General features: G+C 44.2%; 1 protein-coding gene across 1 annotated transcript in view; it reads right to left on the bottom strand.

Annotated features, from left to right (window-relative positions):
- The window catches only part of LOC140424965 (ankyrin repeat and IBR domain-containing protein 1-like), a 120958-nt gene that overhangs the window by 12976 nt on the left and 92134 nt on the right, over positions 1 to 15848 (bottom strand). The window contains exon 14 of the mRNA XM_072508699.1: positions 1495 to 1673. Coding sequence (XP_072364800.1) covers positions 1495 to 1673 — 179 coding nt within the window. The remainder of the gene's footprint in view (positions 1 to 1494; positions 1674 to 15848) is intronic.

The following is a 15848-nucleotide window of genomic DNA, read 5'->3' as shown; positions in this document are numbered from 1 at the left end:
TCCCGCCGTGTCAAAGTGATTTCCCATTATTATCTTAAGGGTCCTTCCTGTTTATTCCCTTATTTCCCCTTTCTTTTATTTTGCTGTTATCATTTTTGATCCATGGGTGATTAACGGACATGTATCTTTAAGTTAAGCAGCAGGGAGAATGAGGATTTCAGAAGTTACAGAGAAAACACTCTGCTAGTCTGAACAGGAGCTTCAGACATTCGGTATCATAGAGAGAGATGGGGTGGGACTCTGTTTGATTGATTGGCTGGTGACCAACAAATTGGCCAAAAGATGGTACTCTGCCCGGTAACAGGTGGTAATTGGATCCCATCCCAGTGGGATGGTTCTCAGGCACCTGAGGGAGCAGTTGTGTCCTGGACACAGAAAGACAAGGACATACAACCTCTCCAGAAAGGTTGAATGCTATATCCCTGAAGTTGCAGAGAACCTGAATGAATGAATCTACAGGAAAACCATTACCAGTTGCAATCAAAGGCCAGGACTCACTCGCTGCAGAAAGGCTGTGAGTGCTGCACTTCTGAAACTACAGTGACCTGAAGGAACTTACAGTAAAACCTCAAACTGAAAGCAAAGTTTGAAGAAGAGTAAGGTGCTGGAAATACCCATCTGAGACAAATACTCTTTTTCTCTTTTACTTATGTTTTTTTACCCCTTTTTCTCCCTCTGTGTTTGACTGTCTTGTGTGTGTGTCTACATACATAGAGAGGGTGGGAGAGGGCAAGTTAAAGTGAGGAATTAGATAATAACCAGGTTGATTTGCTGCACATTTCATTATAGTTCTTAATTTGAATAAGTAGTAATTACAAACCTGATGATTGTAATTATTGGGCAGCCAAGGGCCAAAACAGTTGGGTATTTTTCTGAGATTTATTGGTTAATTCAATTGTGTTTCGACTCCGGGTCAGGCGGGGCTGGAATTGACCGCGCACTAGCCCAAGCTGCCGTAACATTGCACCTCTCTCAGTCGGCGAACCCACAGCGGGAGATCGCTGTCAGCGGGACTGGAAGATACCGCCGGTGGGAATGGCCAGAAAATTCTGCCCCATGGTTTCCGGTTTTATTTTTAATAGTAAAATGTCAACAGTACATGGATTTGCCCACATCCATGAAATGGATGGTCAATAAAATGATTAACATTAATTAATGGTATTTTAATGGCAAGAAAATGGGACAAGAAAACATGGGATTGAGCTAAAATTTATCTTTATGCTGGCCCAAATACAAAAATTGCATATTTTTAGACATAATACAAATGCAATTGCACTAATGATTCTGATATGCACCATTTTCATCACTAAGGGTATATTTTCCTCATGTTAAAGTATCCTTCTACTAAATTACTATAAACTGCACACGAGTGAAAATTGTCGTTAAATTAAATGGCTTTACTTCAAAACAATTCAATTCTTCATGATATTTTATCTTGGTAGATCAAATTCTTCTGTAACGCAATAGAAATATTAACATATTAAGGATGTGTACCTGCGTCTCTGTACTTCTGGCGAGTCTGCTGGGGCAACACCACGGGCCACCGAAGCCAGGAACTCCTGTCTTTTCTGTTGCACAAGACACGCTGCTCGGATGATTTTATGGCGAGGAGTGCGGAGGTAAGGTCGGTTTACTTTCTGAGCCAGATCCTCAGTTACCATCTCTAGGTCTGTCTGTTCAATAGAGTGGAAGCAAATTGTATCACTTTACAAGATCACCAAAAATGCAACTCTTTGGGCGCCAGGTGATATGGTGGGTGAAAACATAGCTTCATTCGGGGCTGATTTAGTACACTGGTCTAAACAGCTAGCTTGTAATGCAGAACAAGGCCAGTAGCGCGGGTTCAATTCCAGTACCGGCCTCCCCGAACAGGTGCTGGAATATGGTGACTAGGGGCTTTTCACAGTAACTTCATTGAAGCCTACTTGTGACAATAAGCGATTATTATTATTATTTGCTTTTGTACCTTGGGATTTGAGTTCAGACGGCAGGAATTCAAATGTATCCTGAACAATGAAAATGTATGAATGAAATGGCTTTATATATCATTGGGATTTTAACTAATGAATCTATCACTAAATCAGACATCATTTCAGTAAATATTTTGTGCAGCCATAACTATCATAATGGTCTGTATTTTACATACAAAGTTCAAAGCAGAGAAAAAACTTCTAAACTTCAATTGTCTCTCAAAGATGCAGTAACATATCACAGTAATCAGCTGAAAAAATACTACTCAAAACAGTTGGTGTTTAGACATTATTGATTTTGGTTCCCCACACCACACTCAAAGTAACTAAAGGCCCTTCAACTGATAAGCATTCCCTTGGGTTAGAATCTTTTACAATTCCTCACCTTTGGATACCAAATCACCAGACAGATCTGGGCATTGGTTGATTGTTTCTGTCCTTTCTTTGCTGCTACATCTAGAGACATTCCCATGTCCAAAGTCATGGGGATGGCACCAATATTAATCAGATTTAACTCTTAAATGGCGGCTCTAATTATAACACTGTTATTAACTTTTGAGTCTCTAGATATCCTGATTGTGACCAGAAACATCCTGATTGTGACCAGAAATACCCAAGTATTAAAGAGTGACAATATTCAAAAATCCAAGTACAAAGGTACTTGTATTAAGTGAAATTGCTTCAGGCATGAATGGGAGGAAAGAAAACATAAGCAACTGGGATCAAGTGGATCCCTTGAAGAGTATAGAGATTGTCGAAATAGAGTTAAGAGGGAAATCAGGAGGGCAAAAAGGGGACATGAAATTGCTTTGGCAAATAATGCAAGGGAGAATCCAAAGAGATTCTACAAATACATAAAGGGGAAAAGAGTAACTAGGGACAGAGTAGGGCCTCTTAAGGATCAACAAGAGCATCTATGTGCAGAGCCACAAGAGTTGGGTGAGATCCTGAATGAATATTTCTCATCGGTATTCACGGTGGAGAAAGGCATGGATGTTAGGAAACTAGGGGAAATAAATAGTAATGTCTTGAGAAGTGTGCATATTACAGAGGAGGAGGTGCTGGAAGTCTTAAAGCGCATCAAGGTAGATAAATCCCCGGGACCTGATGAAATGTATCCCAGGGTGTTGTGGGAGGCTAGGGAGGAAATTGCGGGTCCCCTAACAGAGATATTTGAATCATCGGCAGCCACAGGTGAGATGCCTGAAGATTGGAGAGTGGCGAATGTTGTGCCCTTTGTTTAAGAAGGGCAGCAGGGAAAAGCCTGGGAACTACAGACCGGTGAGCCTAACGTCTGTAGTAGGTAAGTTGCTTGAAGGTATTCTGAGAGACAGGATCTACCAGCATTTAGAGAGGCAAGGACTGATTCGGGGCAATCAGCATAGCTTTGTGCGTGGAAAATCATGTCTCACAAATTTGATTGAGTTTTTTGAGGGGGTGACCAAGAAGGTAGATGAGGGCAGTGCAGTAGACGTTGTCTACATGGACTTTAACAAAGCCTTTGACAAGGTACCGCATGGTAGGTTGTTGCAGAAGGTTAAAGCTCACGGGATCCAGGGGGAGGTTGCCAATTGGATTCAAAATTGTCTGGACGACAGAAGGCAGAGGGTGGTTGTAGAGGGTTGTTTTTCAAACTGGAGGCCTGTGACCAGTGGTGTGCCTCAGGGATCGGTGCTGGGTCCACTGTTATTTGTGATTTATATTAATGATTTGGATGAGAATTTAGGAGGCATGGTTAGTAAGTTTGCAGATTACACCAAGATTGGTGGCACAGTGGATAGTGAAGAAGGTTATCTAGGATTGCAACGGGATCTTGATCAATTAGGCCAGTGGGCCGACGAATGGCAGATGGAGTTTAATTTAGATAAATGTGAGGTGATGCATTTTGGCAGATCGAATCAGGCCAGAACCGACTCAGTTAATGGTATGGCGTTGGGGAGAGTTATAGAACAAAGAGATCTAGGAGTACAGGTTCATAGCTCCTTGAAGGTGGAGTCGCAGGTGGACAGGGTGGTGAAGAAGGCATTCGGCATGCTTGGTTTCATTGGTCAGAACATTGAATACAGGAGTTGGGACGTCTTGTTGAAGTTGTACAAGACACTGGTACGGCCACACTTGGAATACTGTGTGCAGTTCTGGTCACCCTATTATAGGAAGGATATTATTAAACTAGAAAGAGTGCAGAAAAGATTTACTAGGATGTTGCCAGGACTTGATGGTTTGAGTTATAAGGAGTAGGTGTACGAGGCAAGTTTTTTACGCAGAGGGTAGTGGGTGCCTGGAACTCGCTACCAGAGGAGGTGGTGGAAGCAGGGACGATAGGGACATTTAAGGGGCATCTTGACAAATATATGAATAGGATGGGAATAGAAGGATACGGACCCAGGAAGTGTAGAAGATTGTAGTTTAGTCGGGCAGCATGGTCGGCACGGGCTTGGAGGGGCGAAGGGCCTGTTCCTGTGCTGTACATTTCTTTGTTCTTTGTTCTTTTTGAGAGGCTGGATAGACTGGGACTTTTTTCCTTGGAGCGTAGGAGGCTTAGGGGTGATCTTATAGAGGTCTATAAAATAATGAGGGGCATAGATAAGGTAGATAGTCAACATCTTTTCCCAAAGGTAGGGGAGTCTAAAACTAGAGGGCATAGGTTTAAGGTGAGAGGGGAGAGATTCAGAAGGGCCCAGAGGGGCAATTTCTTCTCTCAGAGGGTAGTGAGTGTCTGGCATGGGCTGCCAGAGGTAGTAGTAGAGGCGGGGACAATTGTGTCTTTTAAAAAACATTTAGATAGTTACATGGGTAAGATGGGTATAGAGGGTTATGGGCCAAGTGCGGGCAACTGGGACTAGCTTAATGGTAAAAACTGGGCGGCATGGACTGGTTGGGCCGAAGGGCCTGTTTCCATGCTGTAAACTTCTATGGTTCTATGAAAAGAAAGGAGGGAGGAGAAAAGGGATGTAGTTTCAGTGTGAGATTTACCACACCCACCAAAACATTAAAAATCTCTGGAACTACCCTGCAACCCCCCTTTAAAAGCAGGTTCGTACACAAGGGCACAACATCATTGCGTAGCAGTTCCTCCGTTATTTAGCCCAGAATGGAATACCCTTTCAGAAGCCTAGATATCACAACTTGGATATTCTGACATACCAATGTGAATCAGGTGGCCAGGAAGTTCTGTTCCATCGGTACGGAGTAACAGAATTCCTGAAAGCTCTGCATGCCCACTTGCTGAAAATAATGATCTAACAAAGCGGAAAGAATTTCACTTCTTGCATTTTACAGCTCATTTGCACACATAATTGCATGTTTACTTCCTGGGAATTGGGAGATAGCTATATTTTAAGGTAGTGCAACACATCAGGTCTGTATCCCAGAAAGGTTTCTGGAGATGAAGGACATCCTCTGGAGCCATGACTCACGGCATCTGTGCAGTTCCCCAGGACACAAGCTGAGCATTCGTATAATAAAGTCCATTATGTCTCAGAATAATGGTGAAGCATATAATTTGCATGTTGATTGAAAGCTGGAGATGTCGATCTGGGTTTTCGAAAATAATGGTTTGTGTTGAATGATTTCCAACTTTGCCTTGCTAAAACATATTCTGGAAGCACTAGTGAAGAGTTTCCTCATTGGCAGCAATTGATTAGCACGAAGAATCAAATAAATTTACAGCACAAAGAGCTGTAACAACCTAGCCTGTTGTGCCTGTCTTGGCTTGGGGAAAGATCAATAATGCTTTGTCCCTTTTGTTTCCTCCACAACTTGATTTCCTAGTTTTCATTATCATCAGTAAATGTGGCTGCAATCCAATTGGTCTCTTCATCCAAGTCATTAATATAGGTCATAAACAGTTCAGTTCCCAGCAATAGTTAGCCAACGTGAAAATGATCTATTTATCCTGAATCTGTTTCCTGCTTATTACCCAACCCTCAGTCCATACTAATAAAAGACAAAGTCGCCATAGTCCCAGATGACCAGAGGTTGCTTTCCCCTTTGAGGGGGAGAACTGACTGGTGGTGGTGATTTAACCTGAGGATCACCACACTCCAGGCAAAGGGCAAGATTGAGAAGGTGGGCCTTCATGAATAACCATACTAACATATTACTTCCTGCACCATGAGCTCTTACCGTGTGCAGTAACCTTTTTTTATGCTTTTCTCAAATTATAAATTTAGAGTACCCAATTCATTTTTTTCCAATTAAGGGGTAATTTAGTGTGGCTAATCCACCGAACCTCCACATCTTTTGAGTTGTGGGGCTGAGACCCACGCAGACATGGGGTGAATGTGCAAACTCCACAGACAGTGACCCAGGGCCAGGAACTAACCCAGGTCCTCAGCAACATAGGCGGAAGTGCTAACCACTACGCCATGTCGCCCGTAGTAACCTTTTTAATGCAGTACCTTCCTAAATGCCTTTTGAAAATTGAGGTACACCACATCTACTAATTGCCCTTCACCACCCTGCTTGTTACATCATCAAACAACTCCAATAAATATGGGGAGCAATATTTCCCTTTCACAAAACCATACCTGATGTTCTAAATGTCCTTCCTAATATTTTTCTAATGATGGATGATAGGCTAACAGGCCTCCAATTTCCTACTTTCCGTCTCCCTCCTTTCTTAGCATCTTTCCAGCATCTAGAGAAATGTGGAAGACTGAAACCAATGCATTCACAATCTCTGTAGTCATTTCTTTTAAGGTTGTAAGACGCAGGCCATCTTTAGTTGGTCTTTTTAAAAAAACTTGTAAAAGCTTGCACCGTATGTTTCTATATTTTTTACTGGTTTTCTTTCATAGTCCAATTTTTCCCTTTTTAAAAACAATAATCCGTTGCTGGTTTTTAAAGTTTTCCCAATCTTCTGGCCCACCACTAATCCTTGCAGCATTGCATAGCTTTTCCAGTAACCAGGCCAGCATGTGTGCACAGTAAGAAGTCTTACAACACCAGGTTAAAGTCCAACAGGTTTGTTTCGATATGTGTGCAGGAAGTATCTCCAGTTGCAGCTCATGGAAGCCTGGATTTCGGAGCTGGAGCAGCGGCTTGGGACACTGGAGCATCCGCAAGGCAGAGAGTATCCTGGATGGCATGTATAGAGAGGTGGTCACACTGCAGGCTAAGACTTCACAGGCAGGAAGTGAATGGGTGACCACCCATGGGAGATAGATCACTTGGTTGCATGGTGTACCGAAAACAACCTCTCTCTAAATGTTGGAAAGACCAAGGAACTGATCTTCGACTTCAGGAAGCGCAGCACGACACACACTCCCGTCTGCATCAATGGCTCCGAAGTGGAGATGGTCGATAGCTTTAAGTTCCTGGGGATCACCATCACCAACAGTCTATCCTGGTCCACTCACGTTCATGCAACAGTCAAGAAAGCCCAACAACGTTCTACGTCCTATGGAAGCTGTAGCCACCTGGGTTGGCCAATTCCCGACGTAAAATGGAGAACAGCAAAGGCTGAAGGGAAATTCAGCCAACACAGGCAAAAACTAGCAGGTGCAAGTTACTGTGTATTAGACTCTGCAAAAGTCCAAACCATAAGACATAGGAGCGGAAGTAAGGCCATTCGGCCCATCGAGTCCACTCCACCATTCAATCATGGCTGATTTCAACTCCATTTACCCGCTCTCTCTCCATAGACCTTAATTCCTTGAGAAATCAAGAATTTATCAACTTCTGTCTTAAAGACACTCAACGTCCCGGCCTCCACCGCCCTCTGTGGCAATGAATTCCACAGACCCACCACTCTCTGGCTGAAGAAATTTCTCCTCATCTCTGTTCTAAAGTGACTCCCTTTTATTCTAAGGCTGTGCCCCCGCGTCCTAGTCTCCCCTGCTAATGGAAACAACTTCCCTACGTCCACCCTATCTAAACCATTCATTATCTTGTAAGTTTCTATTAGATCTCCCCTCAACCTCCTAAACTCCAATGAATATAATCCCAGGATCCTCAGATGTTCATCGTATGTTAGGCCTACCATTCCTGGGATCATCCGTGTGAATCTCCGCTTGACCCGCTCCAGTGCCAGTCTGTCCTTCCTGAATTGCTCACAGTATTCTAAATGGGGCCTAACTAATGCTTTATAAAGCTTCAGAATTACATCCCTGCTTTTATATTCCAAGCCTCTTGAGATAAATGACAACATTGCATTTGCTTTCTTAATTACGGACTCAACCTCCATGCCTCTATTCTTTTTTCCAAAGTGCAAGACCTCGCACTTGCCCACGTTGAATTTCATCAGCCATTTCTTGGACCACTCTCCTAAACTGTCTAAATCTTTCTGCAGCCTCCCCACCTCCTCCATACTACCTGCCCCTCCACCTATCTTTGTATCATTGGCAAACTTAGCCAGAATGCCCCCAGTCCCGTCATCTAGATCATTAATATATAAAGAGAACAGCTGTGGCCCCAACACTGAACCCTGCGGGACACCACTCGTCACCGGTTGCCATTCTGAAAAATAACCTTTTATCCCAACTCTCTGCCTTCTGCCTGACAGCCAATCGTCAATCCATGTTAGTACCTTGCCTCGAATACCATGGGCCCTTATTTTACTCAGCAGTCTCCCATGAGGCACCTTATCAAAGGCCTTTTGGAAGTCAAGATAGATAACATCCATTGGCTCTCCTTGGTCTAACCTATTTGTTATCTCTTCAAAGAACTCTAAATGGTTTGTCAGGCACGACCTCCCCTTACTAAATCCATGCTGACTTGTCCTAATCCGACCCTGCACTTCCAAGAATTTAGAAATTTCATCCTTAACAATGGATTCTAGAATCTTGCCAACAACCGAGGTTAGGCTAATTGGCCTATAATTTTCCATCTTTTTCCTTGTTCCTTTCTTGAACAGGGGGGTTACAACAGCGATTTTCCAATCCTCTGGGACTTTCCCTGACTCCAGTGACTTTTGAAAGATCATAACTAACGCCTCCACTATTTCTTCAGCTATCTCCTTTAGAACTCTAGGATGTAGCCCACCTGGGCCCGGAGATTTATCAATTTTTAGACCTCTTAGTTTCTCTAGCACTTTCTCCTTTGTGATGGCTACCATATTCAACTCTGCCCCCTGACTCTCCTGAATTGTTGGGATATTACTCATGTCTTCTACTGTGAAGACTGACGCAAAGTACTTATTTAGTTCCTCAGCTATTTCCTTGTCTCCCATCACTAGATTACCAGCATCATTTTGGAGCGGCCCAATGTCTACTTTTGCCTCCTGTTTGTTTTAATGTATTTAAAGAAACTTTTACTATCATTCCTAATGTTACTGGCTAGCCTACCTTCATAATTAATCCTCTCTTTCCTTATTTCTCTCTTTGTTATCCTCTGTTTGTTTTTGTAGCCTTCCCAATCTTCTGACTTCCCACTACTCTTTGCCTCATTAAAGGCTTTCTCTTTTGCTTTGATGCATTCCCTAACATCCTTCGTCAGCCATGGCTGCCCTAATCCCTCGTCTGATAACCTTTCTTTTCTTTGGGATGAACCTCTGTACGGTGTCCTCAATTACTACCAGAAACTCCTGCCATTGCTGTTCTACTGTCTTTCCCACTAGGCTCTGCTCCCAGTCGATTTTCATCAGTTCCTCCCTCATGCCCCTGTAGTTACCTTTATTTAACTGTAACACCTTTACATCTGATTCTACCTTCTTTCTTTCAAATTGGAGATTGAATTCTACCATATTATGATCACTGCCTCCTAAGTGTTCCCTTACTTTAAGATCTTTAATCAAGTCTGGCTCATTACATAACACTAAGTCCAGAATGGCCTGTCCCCTCGTGGGCTCCATCACAGGCTGTTCCAAAAAGCCCTCCTGTAAATATTCAATGAGTTCCCTTTCCTTGGGTCCACTGGCAGCATTATTTACCCAGTCCACCTGCATATTGAAGTCCCCCATGATCACTGTGACCTTGCCTTTCTGACATGCACTTTCTATTTTGTGGTGCATTTTGTGCCGCTGGTCCTGACCACTGTTAGGAGGCCTGTACAGAACTCCCATTATGTTTTTTTTGCCTTTGTGGTTCCTCAACTCTACCCACACAGACTCCACATCATCTGACCCTATGTCGACAACATCGATACAAGCAGCCATCTGCATAATAATGTAGCGGCCATCTACATACAAATGAGCGATCCCCGGGAACAATCAAAACATTTGAGATAAACAAGGCCAAGCCAGGCTCCTCGGCGCCAGCAGAGCCAACACAAAAGAGGTTAACGGACACCTAAAGACCGCCCATCGATCAGGGAACCACTCCAGTATTGGAGAAATCGAACCAAGCGATTGGAACGAAGTCCAATCACTTGGAACCAGGTACGGGGTCCGCCCCGAAAGGCGGGAAGCCCCTGTGGACTATAAAGTAAAGCCTCCAAGTTCAAATCGTCCTTCATGACAGGGTCACTCAGCAACGCGAACCAACCCTTGAGTGACCTGTCCAGCTGCCTCCAAAGAACGCAAGTCTCGCTACGATGGGCACTCCTAGCTACCAGTCCATACCAGCTTTGAATCCCGCAGACTCAGAGCCCGAACAAAAGGCCAATTGTTCCCCTGACCTGGTGGGCCAGTCCGAAGCTAAGTATAGGCCTGTTAGTGATAGAAATAGCCTAGAAAGTAGAGTTTATGCATGAGTAGTGATTTACTGTGTATAATAAATGTGCTTTGATTTGAATCTTACTAATTGGTGTATTGAGTTATTGATCATTACTTGAACCTCGTAGCGGTATCATAAAGGTACCTGGTGACTCTAGAGCAAAAGTTATAAAACAGAGCCAATTGAACCAACCAAAAGTTAGCAGCAAAGCGAAAGAAATTCGGCATGTCTGCATCGACTCTCTCAAACTTTTACAGATGTGCCGTAGAGAGCATCCTATTCGCTGCATTACAGCTTGATATGGCAACTGCTCGGCTCAAGATGGCAAGAAACTGCAGAGTGTGGTGAACTCAGCTCAACGTATCACACACGCTTGCCATCCTCCCATTGATTCTGTCTACAACCCCGCTGCCTCAGGAAGGCAGACAGCATTGTCAGAGACCCCTCACACCCAGGCTTTGCTCTCTTCCAGACCCTTCCATCAAGCAGACAATACAGAAGTCAGAAGACCTGCACATCCAGACATAGGAACAGCTTCTTCCCCACAGCTACTAGACTCCTCAACGACCCTCCCTCGGACTGATCTGTTCCCTGTAAGAACACTATTCACAACGCCCTATGCTGCTCTTGTTTGGCCCTTGTTCCGCACTGTAACCAATCACTATTTGTTGACGTACCATTTGTCAATGTACTCTGTCAATTATTCTTTTGTCTACTATGTACGTACTGTGTTCCCTTGGCGGCAGAAAAATACTTTTCACTGTACTTCGGTACTTGTGACAATAAATATCAATCAATCAATCAGGCAGAGCAAAAGGACTAGGCAGGCATTGCAGTCATCTCTGTGGACATTCCACAGCAAATCAGATATACAGGTTTTGATACTGTTCAACAGATATACAGGGTTTGATACTGTGGTAATGACCTCTCAAGGGAAAGCAGCAACAGCTAAATTCATTGCACCACAGTTGGCTCTGCTGCACAGGTGAGGAGTAAAACGTGTGGGAATGCAATAGTTATAGGGGATTCAATTGTAAAGGGATTTGATATGCATTTCTGTGGCTGCAAACGAGACTCCAGGATGGTATGTTGCCTCCCTGGTGCTAGGATCAAGGGTGTCAGAGTGGCGACAGAACATTCTGGAGAGGGAAGGTGAACAGCCAGTGGTTGTGGTAGAAATGACGGAGGAGAAAAAAAAAAGCTGAAAGCAGAATATAGGGAGTTAGAAGGCAAGTTGAAAAGCAGGACCTCAAAAGGTAGTGATCTCAGGATTACTACCACGTGCTAGTCAGAGCAGAAATAGCAGGATATGTCAGATGAATACATAACTGAAGAGATCATAGAATTTACAGTGCAGGAGGCCATTTGGCCCATCTGGTCTGCACCGGCCCCTGGAAAGAGCACCCTACTTAAGCCAGCGCCTCCACCCTCCATCCCTGTAACCTAGTAACCCCACCTAACCTTTTTGACACAAAGGGGCAATTTAGCATGGCCAATCCACTTAACACGCACATCTTTGGACTGTGGGAGGAAACCGGAGCACCCAGAGGAAACTTTCACAGACACAGGAAGAAAGTGCAAACTCCGCACAGACAGTCACCAGAGGTCGGAATTGAACCCGGGTTCCTGGAGTTGTGAGGTAGCAGTGCTAACCACTTTGTCGCCCCTGGTGCGAGGGGGAGGGTTTCGGATTCCTGGGACATTCGGACTGGTTCTGGGGGAGGTGGGACCAGTACAAACTGCACGAGTTGCATCTGGGCAGGACCGGGACTGATGTCATAGGTGGAGTGTTTGCTAGAGTGTTTGGGAGGGTTTAAATTTATTGTTTGGCTTAATTCTTACAAATTGCACATAGCCAAGTGCATGCTAACTTGGTAATAGTGTCCTGTGAAAAATCAAAACCTCCTTACATGGGCATGGGGATATGACCCTATTCGGGTACACAGGGAGAATTCAGAATGTCCAATTCATCGAACAGCACGTTTTTCGGGACTTGTGGGAAACCGGAGCACCCGGAGAAAACCCACGCAGATACGGGGAGAATGTGCAGCCTCCGCACAGACAGTGACCCAAGCCGGCAATCGAACTTGGGACCCTGGCGATGTGAAGCAACAGTGCTAACCCCTGCTAGCGTGCCACCTGGAACGGGGAGGGAAACAAAATTAAGAGAAAAAAGACAGAATGGGGAAGAAAGGTGATAGGCAAAGAAATTAAGGGCCAGAATCAAACAGTGAAAAATAACAGGAGCGGGACAAGGAATGTTAAAAAGAAAAGTCTAAGGCTTTGTGCCTTAATGCGTGGAGCATTCACAATAAAGTGAATGAATTAAATCATGCATATAGGTGTAAACGGGTATGACATAGTCGGGACTACAAAGGTATGGCTGCAGGATGACCAGAGATGGGAACTGAACTTCCAATGGTATTGAAGAATTCATAGAATTCATAGAATTTACAGTGCAGAAGGAGGCCATTTGGCCCATCGAGTCCGCACCTGCTCTTGGAAAGAGCACCCGACCCAAGGTCAACACCTCCACCCTATCCCCATAACCCAGTAACCCCACCCAACACTAAGGGTAATTTTGGACACCAAGGGCAATTTATCATGGCCAATCCACCTAACCTGCACATCTTTGGACTGTGGGAGGAAACCGGAGCACCCGGAGGAAACCCACGCATACACGGGGAGGATGTGCAGACTCTACACAGACAGTGACCCAAGCCGGAATCGAACCTGGGACCCATGTAAAGTCTACATGGACTTTAGTAAAGCAGTTGCTAAGGTCCCTCATGGCAGGCTGGTGCAAAAGATTAGATGACATGGGGTCAGGGGTAAACTAGCTGTATGGATCCAGAACTAGCTTGACCATGGAAGACAGAGGGTAGAAGTGGAAGGGTGTTTTTCCGAATGGAGGTCTGTAACTAGTGGTGTTCCGCAGGGATCAGTACTGGGACCTCTGCTCTTTGTAATTTATATAAATGACTTGGAAGAAAATATAGTGGTCTGATTAGCAAGTTTGTGGATGATACTAAGATTGCAGGAGTTGCGGATAGTGATGAAGGTTGTCAGAGAATACAACAGGTTACAGATAGACTGCAAAAGTGAGAAGAGAAATGGCAGATGGAATTTAACCCGGACAAATGCGAGGCGATGCATTTTGGAAGATCCAATTCAGGTGGAAGCGAGAAATAAATGGCAGAACCATCAGGAGCATAGAGACACAGAGAGATCTGGGTGTGCAGGTCCACAGATCCATAAGTGGCAGCACAGGTGGAAATGGGGGTAAAGAAAGCATATGGCATGCTTGCCTTCATAGGACGGGGTATCGAGTATAAAAGCTCGAACATTCTGTTACAATTAAATAGAATGTTGGTTCGGTCATATTTGGAATACTGTGTCCAATTCTGGCCACCACACGACCAGAAGGACGTGGAGACTTTGGAGAGAGAACAGAAAAGATTTACCAGGATGTTGCCTGGTATAGAGGGTATTAGCTGTGAGGAGAGATTGAATAAACTGGGATTGTTCTCCCTAGAGACGGAGGCTGAGGGGCGACCTGATAGAATTTTATAAAATGATTAGGGCTGTAGATAGGGTGAACAGTTGGAGGCTTTTTCCCAGGGTAGAAATGACAATTACAAGGGGGCACAAGTTCAAGGTGAGGGGGGAAAGGCTCAGTGGAGATGTGCGGGAGACATTTTTTTTTTTTTTTTTAAAGAGGGTGGTGGTGGCCTGGAATGCACTGCCAAGTGAGGTGGCTGAGGCAGATACGTTAGCGACCGTTAAAAATTATCTGGATAGGCACATGAACAAACGGGTACAGAAAGATACAGGCGGTTGGTCTAGATAAGGCCACGTGATCGGCGCAGGCTTGGAAGGCCGAAGGGCCTGTTCCTGTGCTGGATTGTTCTTTGTACCTCCAGACTTGAATATTCCAATCCTCTCTTTACCAGTATTCTGCCTTTCGCCATCAAACTTGAACTCATCCAAAATTCTAGCCCACATCAAGTTTTACTTTCCCATCGTTCTTATGTTCGCTGATCAACATTGGATCCCAGTCCACCAATGTTTTGATTTAAAAATTCTCATCTTGGCACACAAATCACTCCATGGTCTCACTCTCCCTTTACTCTGTACATTATTGAGTACCACAATGCTTCAAGAACTGTGTTCTTCCAACTCTGCTGTAACATGACTCTGAGATTCCCTTTGACTCACCACTGATGGGAAAAACACCTACACCTCAAACCAACTCATCCTAATCTCTCCTTCTTGGCTTAGTGCCAATTTCTGTCTGAATGTGCTCCTGTGAAATGTTTTAAGATATTTTCACAAAACATAATACTGGGTCATTGTAAGGAAGACTTTACCATTTTACTTATGACAAGTTGCGGAGGTGAGAAAGGCCAGCAAAAAAGGAAAAGGTTATGGGGTTGCATTGCTGGTTAAAGAGGAAATTAGGGGCAGCACAGTGGCGCAATGCCTCACGGCGCAGAGGTCCCAGGTTCGACCCCGGCTCTGGGTCACTGTCTGTGTGGAGTTTGCACATTCTCCCCGTGTTTGCGTGGGTCTCACCCGCACAACCCAAAGAAATGCAGGGTTGGTGGATTGGCCACGCTAAATTGACCCTTAATTGGAAAAAATGAATTGGGTACTCCAAATTTATGTTAAAAAAAAAAAGAGGAGATTAATGCAACAGTGAGGAAATATGTGTGTAATCAGTATGAGTAGAGTTGAGAAACATCAAGGGGCAAAAAACATGGTTCGGGTTGTACATAGACCCCAAACTGTAGCGGTGATGTTGGGAATGGCATTAAACAGGAAATTAGAGACACATGCAATGAGGGCAATTTAGCTCAGTGGGCTAGACAGCTGGTTTGTGATGCAGAACATGGCCAGCAGCGTGGGTTCAATTCCCGTACCAGCTTACCCGAACAGGCGCCGGAACGTGATGACGAGGGGCTTTTCACAGTAACTTCATACTTGTGTCAATAAAAGGTAATCTGTAATTATGGGTGATTTTCATCTGCATATAGATTGGGCAAATCAAATTATTAACAATACAGTAGAGGAGAAATTCCTGGAATATGTACAAAATGGTTTTTCAACCAAACACTGAGGAACCAACTAGAGAACAGACCATCCCAGGTATTATGTAATAAGAAAGGAATAATTGGAAATCTAGTTGTGTGAGGCCCCTTGAGGATGAACGACCAGAATATGATAGAATTCTTCAAGGTGGAGAGTGACGTGGTTGATTCTGAGGCTGCAGTCCTGAATCTAA

The sequence above is a fragment of the Scyliorhinus torazame genome, chromosome 6 (assembly GCF_047496885.1).
Source record: "Scyliorhinus torazame isolate Kashiwa2021f chromosome 6, sScyTor2.1, whole genome shotgun sequence".
Classification (NCBI taxonomy): domain Eukaryota; kingdom Metazoa; phylum Chordata; class Chondrichthyes; order Carcharhiniformes; family Scyliorhinidae; genus Scyliorhinus; species Scyliorhinus torazame.
The sequence above is the reverse complement of the archived record's forward strand: the minus strand, read 5'-3'. Positions and strand labels throughout refer to the sequence as shown.